The sequence below is a fragment of the Rhopalosiphum padi genome, chromosome 4 (assembly GCF_020882245.1).
Source record: "Rhopalosiphum padi isolate XX-2018 chromosome 4, ASM2088224v1, whole genome shotgun sequence".
Classification (NCBI taxonomy): domain Eukaryota; kingdom Metazoa; phylum Arthropoda; class Insecta; order Hemiptera; family Aphididae; genus Rhopalosiphum; species Rhopalosiphum padi.
In genome coordinates, this window is record NC_083600.1 from 48,693,245 (window position 1) to 48,703,816 (window position 10,572).

The window sequence follows — 10,572 nt, forward strand, 5'->3', positions numbered from 1 at the left end:
TTTTGTGTAATAATACTATATACAACAGTATAACCTACTTGTATTTATAATTGTAATATAATATAGTGTATTACCTATACGAATTAATATAATTTTGGATACTATTGTACTTAATTTTATATTTGTGGTTTTGTTTTCTAAAAAATAAATATGTCAAAGATAAATTTCACAAATAATGTTTTTGTTGTTAAGTCAACAAAATAATAATTAGCCCATATTGGTTATTTTTAATGCTGTAAAATATTATTTTTGTCGGCGGTCCGATCCTATAATTGTTGTTTTTTTATTGGTCCTTCCAATATAAAAAACAAAATGTCACCTCTGTTATTTGTTGAATTTTTAGGTACAAAAAAAAATAAGTAACCTAATATAAATGATATAGGTAGGTAAATAAGATTTCATTTTATAGTATAGATTAGGTTCTTTGAAAGGTGTCCAATAAGGATTTACAGTTGTTACCAACTATATACTGTAAAATTATTATATAACCAATAACTATTTATATTTTTAATTACTGAACATTGCAAATATATTATATTATGGTTTAACAGTAATTATTAAAAATAATTTAGATGACCTTAACGACCAAATACCAATAACTATCATTGTTTAAACTGGTGATTACAGATATAATAATTATTATGTACTATAACACTTCAAAATACATTTACATCAGTATTATCACAATTATTGTAATGTTAATATGTATATTAAAATGATGATCTATATATTTATCTATGATCTACATTGATCATGTTTAAATAAGAATGATAATGCATACACAATACACATTTAGTATAATAGTATAAATGATAAAATGAAAAACTAAAAGGAATGAACAAAAATATTGTTTAATAAATTCACTTTTTGAATTATAATGGAATGATCAAATGCATAACATTTCTTAGGTATATATCTATGATTAACAACTACAATAATTTAATGGTATAATTAAAATATGAAAAAAAAAAACAATAAATCACGAAATACCGCATTGAAACAATGATAATACATAGATAATAAAATTAGAAGAAGAAAAATATATTAACTTCAATAAGAAGTTATAATATATTAATCTTTTCAACCTAGTGTTGTGTTACGAGGAATCTACAAAATAAAACTTTAACATCTGTACATTAAAAATTTGAATTTCTTTTTAGTTTATTTTTATGCATAAATTACTTTTAAGCTTTTCCAGTAAGAGCAGTGGTTCTATCTGTACTGGTACCCTGTTCTTTCTCTAACTGACGACCAAGGTACTCCCTAAAATAAATAAAATAATACAAATCAATATTCATTAATCAATAATAATATATTAATGCACATAATACATAAATTTAAATTAATGTTAACTTATTTTTTTAAAACTAATATTCAGTATAAAATAAATCTTTTTACTTAAGGAAATATTAGTATAAATTGTGTCAAAAAAAAAAAAAAATTTAATTTCCATAATAATTCATTACATAAGAAATAGTATGTAAGAGAATAATAGTCAATAAAATATATTATTAAATCTACAAACTAACCTAGATTGCATTTAAAGCACGCATACTCAAAGTTGGATATTAGTCCAATTATTGTTTCTGTGACATTGAACATTTTTTTATTATTTTAATTTTAGAATTTCAATTTAATTTTTTTGTGGCTGGTATTAAAACACCGTTTTTAAACATTTATTTGGCCACAACTATAGTCAAAAATTTTTATCTCAAGTATGATGAATCAATTTCCAAAATATAAATTTATTTTTCAAGAATCAAAGTATTTAGTTTACATATATTATTAAATATGACTATTGATACTTGAAATTTATTATATTTATAAAGTGTAATCGAGTAACTAATGGAAAAAAAATAAAATATTAATAAACAGTTTATAATTTAAAAACTTACCAATTATGCACCATGAGTTTTTGTACAGCTAAAAGTGCTTCATAACGCACATTTGCATCATCGTGTGATAACAGTTGCATAACAAGTTGTTTTCCACCAAGCTGTTCAATTATACTATAAAATATTAAAAGACAAAGTAATATTAAATTTGTTATAATGTAAGTTAAATATAGTTATATGTTATACTTACTGTTTTCCACGTGGATAATGTCTTACATATTCACCAACATCAAAACTAGCAACACTCAAAACAAGCGGGTCTCTACTTGTTTCCAACAAGTGTACCAAAATACGCAAAAGTTCATAATTTCTTTCATTTAAGCGGGATGCATTTTCTCGCCAGAATTGTGCTGATCTATGCACGGGGCTCCATTCCAATCGACCAGATTTTACTTCAGTTGCATACTCGTCAAAGGAACTGTAAAATAATAATGTCCAAAACAAAATTGGTGAATCGCATTATATTATATAAAATTAAGAATCTTTTGATTATACCTAAGATCTTGCACAGATGCTAGTAGACGTTCATTTAAAAACTGTATATCCTCAACAATATCTTCGTCATCAAATTTTCTTTGTTCAAAAATACTTAATTGTTTTAAAACTTTACTCTGGACCATTGCGATGCAATGATCTTTGGAAGTAGTATTATCTTCTGGTTTCTCGATTAAATTCTAAAATTTGATCAATTATTTAAAAAATGTTTAATATATACTTTGTCTAACAAGAAAACATGCTAATTCTGTGCATCCCTACTCAGCACCATGCCATCGAAACTAGTTCCATTTAGGAACTTACATAGGATTACGCAGAACTAATTATTGTTGAGCTATAGCATGTTTCTCGCTAGACTAGTACTTGATGAATTATAATTTACCCGGAATACAGCAAGAATAATTCGTGTAACCTTTTCTTTAACAGAATCACTTAGAATATCTGCCAAAATGGGAATAACGTTAAATCTATACAAACAAAAAACACAAATTAGTTAATGATTTTTTTCTTTTTCTTTTATTATTAGAATCTTACTTGTTCATTCGTTCAGCCAAGCGTGGATTGAATGTCATAACCCACACGCAGAATATCAGTTGATATTGAATTTGGAAATTAACACGCCCTGATAATATACTCAAAAGAGTAGATATACCATCAACTGAAATAAATGCAGTTCTATATTCATCACGACGAAGTAACATTTGCAAGCAGCGAGCAACTGACTGCATGTATTCATTGTTCTAAAATCATAATCAATATTTTGAAATTAATATACCATATTAACACATTCACTACAGATGACGTCATGTCCCTTGTCCCTTATTATTAAATGTACTATATTTTGGCTAGAGTTGCAATAAAACTATTATATTTTATTAATGTCTCCCAAAGTATTGCTGCATAAATATATAAAAACTATATTGTTATGAATTTTTTTTAGAACTACAATCTTCATGATATCACAATAGCTATACCCAAATATGATTTGCAGATATGCAGCTAATGTGCTAAGCACTAATAATAAGCTAAATTTTTAAATATGATAGAATACATTGAATAAATGTAAATTGATTCTAAATACTTAAGATGCAAGTTTAGTTTAGTTAGCAATAAATTAATAAATGCAAGGTGATTATACAATAATAACAAATTATTCACAAATATCTCACAACATCCTAATCCTGTTAATAAGATACATTTTTTCATATTTGTTTTAAAGTATTGCCTTACAGCAGATAGTAGTTGCTCTTTAATCCAATTCAAGTAGAACTGAAGATCAGTTTGATTGATAAGATCAGTTGAATAACAGGCAAACTTTGCTATGATTCGAGCAGACATGTTGTTTATAAACCCATCTGCAGCATTCAACAGGTTCAAAAAATTTCCACACACAGGTTCATTTTTCTTAAGAGCATATTCATGAAATATTTCCACACGTGATCGATCTTCCTGTGAGAAGATTTTTGATAAACATTTTAATTTATTTATATTGTTGCGTACGATTCATTCCCTATGATCAGTGACTTCGGTCAGAGTACCTAAGAGGAAATTAACAACTCACGGTCAATAGATCGTCAATCAGTACAAGTACATATTGTATAGTCGATTCCTTAGATATATGTTCCAATAGACTGAAGAAGGCCTTAGCAGACTGTGGGCGATTGTCAATTAAAAATTGACCTTTAGCATCAGTCACATCGTAAGCACTGATGAAATCGAACACTTCTTGCGTTATCATTTGGGACCTATGATAGAGTTTGGTTTTATATAATTAGACACACATTGATGCTATGATGTGGTAATATCAAGTAAAATAACTTTACTGCAAATAAGAAGACCAATTGGGGTTCAGATTTCTTATTTCAGCCGCTTGTTGCTGCAGAACGCTGGTGGCGGCAAACATATCTGTGAAAATACACAAGTCCCGAAAAATTGTTTAAACTGGTCTTTGTGGTGATTTGTCGTAAGGTACACGCCCTTTTATTCGGGACATTCACTTACCGATATTTTCTTCCGGAAACGCTGGCAGAATATCCTTCATGTTCGTTGTTTTCGTCATTCCACAGTTTCTGATAACCCGAAGGATAAGATCCTGTACGTTTGGTTAAGGGAATTAAGAAAAAGATTAACTTTTTAAAATGGACTCAGAAAACAAATACAATACTCAGATGATGGTTGTTGTTTTTATCTATAAAGAGTAAAAACCAAAGAAGCAAAGACCCATATTATTATTATCCACTGTTAATGGAAAACAGTGTAACCAATACAATACGAAATAATACCGTGTGACAGCTGTTTTTGGAGCGGCTAAAAGATACTACCATATCTATATTCGCGAACGTGACTAGCATAGACATATATATTCTATTATATGTCTATGGCACGGTCTTAGAAGATATCTTCTGGTCTATGGTGAGTGGTGACCACGATTAAAGATATCTTTAATCTTGATGGTGACAAGTTTATTTATTATCATGGTGTATGGATCGGGATGGGAACAACAGTCAGAATATGAGGGCCGCTCCTGGGCCCTGGCAGAACAACACTATGATTTTTTTAAATAATTTTGGAAAACCAAGTTGAATATCTGTGAGTTAAACGAGTATCGGTCAGTAGTTTTTATTGGTGAATTACTAGAAAAGCTCCCTGAATCCATAGATTTAACGAGTATACCACTTCACGCATTTATGGTTGCTGACGTTTCTCGCGTTTAAAGATTTTTATGATTCTAATGAGCAAAACCTTTCTAAACAGATAATTGAAAAGCAGGATTTGGTTACTTTGTATGAGAAGTTTTTTAACATTAAGTTTCATAAAATTCGATTCGGAGAAAAGAAGCCTTCTAGCATAGATATAAAAATAATGATTAAGAAGGAATACGAAAAATGTATAAAAGATCATAGAATATTAGCTTTATACGCAATATTTAACGAAGATGAAGTAAGGAAATTGGTGTCTCAAAAAGAAATAAAAAAAGTATTTAGATTAATTGACGAGATAAAACAACGGTATGAAAAAACAGGTATTATTGAACGAGTTGTTGGTAATAAGCCTAGATTCGTTCATCGTACTTTTGCTGAATATTTTGTTTCTAGTTACTTTTGGGATAAATTTAAATTTAAAAACTTAATTAAAATATTTATATAACTAATAGCCTAATTAAGAACAATAGGATAAACATTTAAAAATAAAAAACATTGTAAAGGGGATATAAATACCACCCAAATTCTTTTAAAATATGGAGCTAATCCTAATCTTGAACTGACAGAAAATTGTGAACTATTATTATGCACATAGGCGTGTCTAGGCTTCATTCGCAAGTCGTGCACAACAGTGGCATATCCTATATTCAGGAGCCAGGAGGATGGGGTTACTGCACTAGAATTATCAATTTTTATAGTCTTATAAATATAAACGTTACAAGTCCACACGATGAAAATTAAAAAAATATTATATAAAATCAGAAACTGAGAAAAAAATAAGGTTAGGTATATTATGCACCACAATTTATAATGCAAGCTAGATCAAATTTCGCAGGTCATGCCTGTGCAGGACAGGCAAGACGCGTAAACACGCCTATGATTATGCACTACAGAAGACACTAAAGAAGATGATGAAGATGTGGTAATGTATGAGAACAATTATTATGTGACTGGGACTCAATTATACTTAGCAGTGCTAAATGATCAATTAAAAATTGCTGAGATTTTATTAAGTCGCGGTGCTGATGCTAACGTTAAGGATACATATGGAATTACACCACTGCAATGGGCTACTCGAAAAGATTTCTCAAGAGTGGAAACATTACTGTTAGACAGGGACTTAATGATTTTTACAGTTCCGGTTTCGGTTGGGTTCTTATAAAAGGACAAAATTTCGGTTTCGGTTTTAAAAAAAACTAGTATTTAAGTATAAATAGTATTAAAGTATAATTAAATAACCTAACCTTATCGGTTTGTAAATTTGGGTTTCGGTTTCTTTTCGGTTCTTAAAAAATGAAAAATACGTTTCCTGTTTTGATTTTATATTACTGTAAAAAAAATTTGGTTGTGATTCGATTTTTTAAAAAACATTATAAATTATTAGTAGTATAAATTGGCATCAATTGTGACAGGTCAGTACCAATTTTCAACTAGATATCCTACATTCCTACCAATTGTTTAAGACAAAGAAAAAGACTAAATAAGTAAAACAATTACTAAACACTAACAATGCCCATAACCCCGTTTTAAATTACCCTTTTTGTTTTTATTTAATTTTTATATAATTATATCTAATTAATACTTTAACTGTTATGCATTAAATAAATTAATTACCGCACTTATTGTATCAACTATCAGTATTTTCGGTATTTCAAATTTTAAAATATCACCAACTTTTTATTTATTAATTATTATTATCACATATTATATCTATATTCTATATCTATACTATACTATTTAATCTATTACAAACCCGAAATTAATCGTAAAAAACCTTGTATACTTTGGATCTATATAATTTTAACGTTTAATTTATAATACCTATTATATTCATTTTATCTATACCTATTCATATTACGTATGTTTAAAAACTTTAGATTCTTCGTTTTTAATAAAAATGAATCGCTAATTTTTAATTTTTAAGTCTAATTATTATTATTTCGTATTATAATATTATTTTTTTCTTACTAACTGTTTCACAAGCATTGCTTTTTTATAGGGGGTGGGGGGTGTCAAATATATACCACAGACTATTTTCATATAGTCTGTGTATATACTATATATTTTATATATTATTGTAAGCTAATCTTTTATCACAAAAACACAAAATATACATTAATATATATTTAATATATTGCCACGATTTAAAAAAAATCTAAAATTACCTATAAAATTACAAATAATTAATGTGTTTAGCTCCTCAGAAAAACTAATTGCTGTAATCAATGCTTGATTTGGAAAAAACTAGAAGGGGGACTCAGTGGATGTTGGATGAACGAGCGTTCCGCACAAAATTCAATATTACATTACTGTGCGGAGCAAAGCCCCCAACATCACCTTCAGCCACCCATAGTCCCCAATCATTACATTTATTATACAAAAATATTTTAAAATAAAGAAACGCTTATTTATTTATTACACATCATCCAATGACATTATAATTTAAATTACGATTTATAAAGATATATAACATGTTATTATAATAACTCCATCAATACACCTACAAAAAACTTATCATGTATTATTACCTATATATATAAACCAATACGGCAATACACCCATGTATTCAGACATACAGACATACAGTATTGTGCGACACAAACATCGTCGAGAAACGATTTTATGATATACAGTACAACCCGTGGTTGAAGATATAAGTATGACGTAAAAGTTTAGCTACCGAGAACAGCAAAAATAATATAAATATATAATGCAATTTATTAAAAAAAAACAGTATTGCATGTACATCGACAAATGGGCTTCGAATCAAACATATATTATATACGTACAGGGCCGTCCCAATGATTTGAGGGGCTCGAGGCAAAGTAAAATTGGGGGGCTCTAAAATTTTTAAAATATCACTACTGCGCGTTAGTTGCATATACAGGGTGATTCTTTTATCATTAAACACTTGTTATATCAAAAAGTGTTAACTTTTTTCAACATTTTTAGTTTCATGCTTTTCTATAACTATATATATTATATACCATTTTTATTTTTTTAATCCTTATATTTAATAGTGAAAACATTATCAACTTTTGATTTCTAAATAGCAACCTATATTTAAAATGACATAAAATAGTAGGGCTATTTTTTTTATGAATTTTAACGTTAAAATTGTTATTTTTCATTTAACCGTGACTTATAGCTACTCAAAGTTGGGTAGCTTGATGTTTTTAGGTGTATTTCCTACAGATTATTACGGTTGTGAGACATTGGTAACTACAGGTACAAACAAGTTTATTACATATGAGATATGAAACAAGAAGTATTATAAAATCCGAAAACCAACAAACTTTTAAAAGCTATATCTCGCTAAACAATTAACGAAAAATAATAATTTTAACGTTGAAGTTCATAAAAAAATAGCCCTATTAATTTAGTACATTTTAAATATAGGTTGCCGTTTGAAAATAAAAAGTTGATAGTGGTAACCTATTAAATAAAAGGGTGACAAAAATAAAAATTTCATACAGTTTGAGAAAAGCATTAAACAAAATATTTTGAAAAAAAAAAATTAAGAAGTCAATATACTTGACAAAATAATGGGTGTTTAATGATAAAAGAATTACCCTGTATAGCTCCCCAAATTTGAAACTCAAATGTGTGCGCAAATAGTCTTAGCAAATATAGTATCTTGCACACCTACATGTCATAATATAATCAAACGTATAATAAATAATAATATTGAAAAAATAAGACAATAAACATAAAATATAATAATAGGTACAATATAAAATTAACTTTTCTACTTTTTAAATCCACGAATTGATCAATAATATAATCATATTTTAATTGGTCAGCAATTTCTTTTTCTATAGACATTATAACTAAGTTGGTGACATTTTCTTTTACAATTTTACATAAAAAAAAATGATATGTAAATTTTTTTTTGCTCATCAACTTGGCTTTTTTTATTGTATCTATGAAGCGGGGCCTTTCCATTGTGGCGAGTGCGCGGGGCCCGGGCCCCGCTCGCCCTGCCCTAGGGACGGCCCTGTATACGTGTACAATGTACATTAAAGCAATAACAATAGAATAAATATCACGTACATCGATCGGCGTCCGCGATCCTATGTGATGCGAAAATAAAAAGAATGAAGAAAAACGTCCGGGGGACTGTTGTCGGCGGTCGTACGGCGAAAAAATCGTATATACACACGGCTTTCAAAAGACGCAAACTATATAGGTACGCGAATACGAAAAGAACGTGTTGGAAAAAACTCTGTAAAAGTCTTAAGATCCCGTGAAAAGTTTGTACATAATAAATAATTGTTTAATATTTTAACTTTTAATTTTTTGTCCTAGAGGGAGGATTTTTCCGTTCGGTGTGGGGGAGACGCACGGATAAGGTTCTAGATTCTTCTTTTCCTTTTTATTATTATCATTTTTATTATTCTTATTCCTAATCTTATTATTATTATTAATATTCTTATAATAACTTTTATTTAAATTGTGCGTTTATCGGCGATTGCACTATTGGGGTTTCTACGGTTTCTTGTTATCTGCCACAGAACACCGGGTATAAAAGGCCCGGCGAAACGACCAGCATTAACATTCACTGTCTGTCCTCCGTCGCAGCAAGACCCACCCGGGCAGACTTGCGCGATGAAGGAAGGCATCAGGTATATATTCATCATATATTTTTTTATATCTTTAACATATTATTATGTTGCCTGCACATTACATTGCTTGTATTCGTAATATTAAATAGTGATTTTATTCATATCTATATTCATACCTATTCGCAGCTCTAACATTTCCTTAGCTCAAGCTCTGGTATGCACAAACAAAATTCGACCTTGGCTTTTTTCCGTGGCCTATATGAGTCTGGCACCGTTCGGGCGCACTGCCAGTGTTTGGTGTGTTGCGTATTTTATTTTTTTTTATATTCCCTTATTATTATGTGATAAACAGCCATTCGTAGGAATACATTGATCGTAAGTGTTCAATTATGTTTCCCAAACAGAACGTATATTCGTAAAAACCCCGTTTCCCTGTGCGTATTGTCATTGACGACACGCGCAGGGCTACGGCTGGTTACGTTCCGCAGAAATGACGATTCGCGCGTACGTCAGATCTAGTGAGTAAATGGCACAGTTCCAGTGACTCTTAAGAGTTCCGCGTTACGGGTGTATCGCTCTCGTTTGAGCTGCCCGTCTCGTGTGCCGCTGTGATGATCTGACAACGCGTGCGATTCGATTCTGATCCGATTATTCGGTGGCTGCGATGCCGTTGAATGACATACGAATCTGTTCGAAACATTGTACACATTACGAAAACGTTAATTTTTTTTTTTTTTGGTAGAGTTTTTAAAATTGTAACATATAATAATTGTCTATAATACAAGATTTATTTTTTGGTAATACATTTATCCACATTAATTTAGTTAGGTTTGTTATTTATAGGCTCCTAATTATGAATATTTTTTTTTATTGATTTCCTATAAAAACTGAGCAATTAACTCGACTGTGGCCAAT

General features: G+C 29.4%; 1 protein-coding gene across 1 annotated transcript; it reads right to left on the reverse strand.

Moving 5' to 3' along the window:
• Positions 1-835: 835 nt before the first annotated feature.
• LOC132929925 (V-type proton ATPase subunit H) lies at positions 836-4,592 on the reverse strand. The gene is made up of 10 exons (XM_060995566.1): positions 4,392-4,592; positions 4,214-4,295; positions 3,952-4,135; positions 3,621-3,839; positions 2,925-3,130; positions 2,773-2,857; positions 2,391-2,569; positions 2,086-2,313; positions 1,896-2,009; positions 836-1,263 (listed from the first exon to the last, which is right to left on the reverse strand). The coding sequence occupies exons 1-10, from the start codon at positions 4,447-4,449 to the stop codon at positions 1,185-1,187; spliced, it is 1,434 nt and encodes a 477-aa protein (XP_060851549.1). The 5' UTR covers positions 4,450-4,592; the 3' UTR covers positions 836-1,184.
• Positions 4,593-10,572: the final 5,980 nt, after the last annotated feature.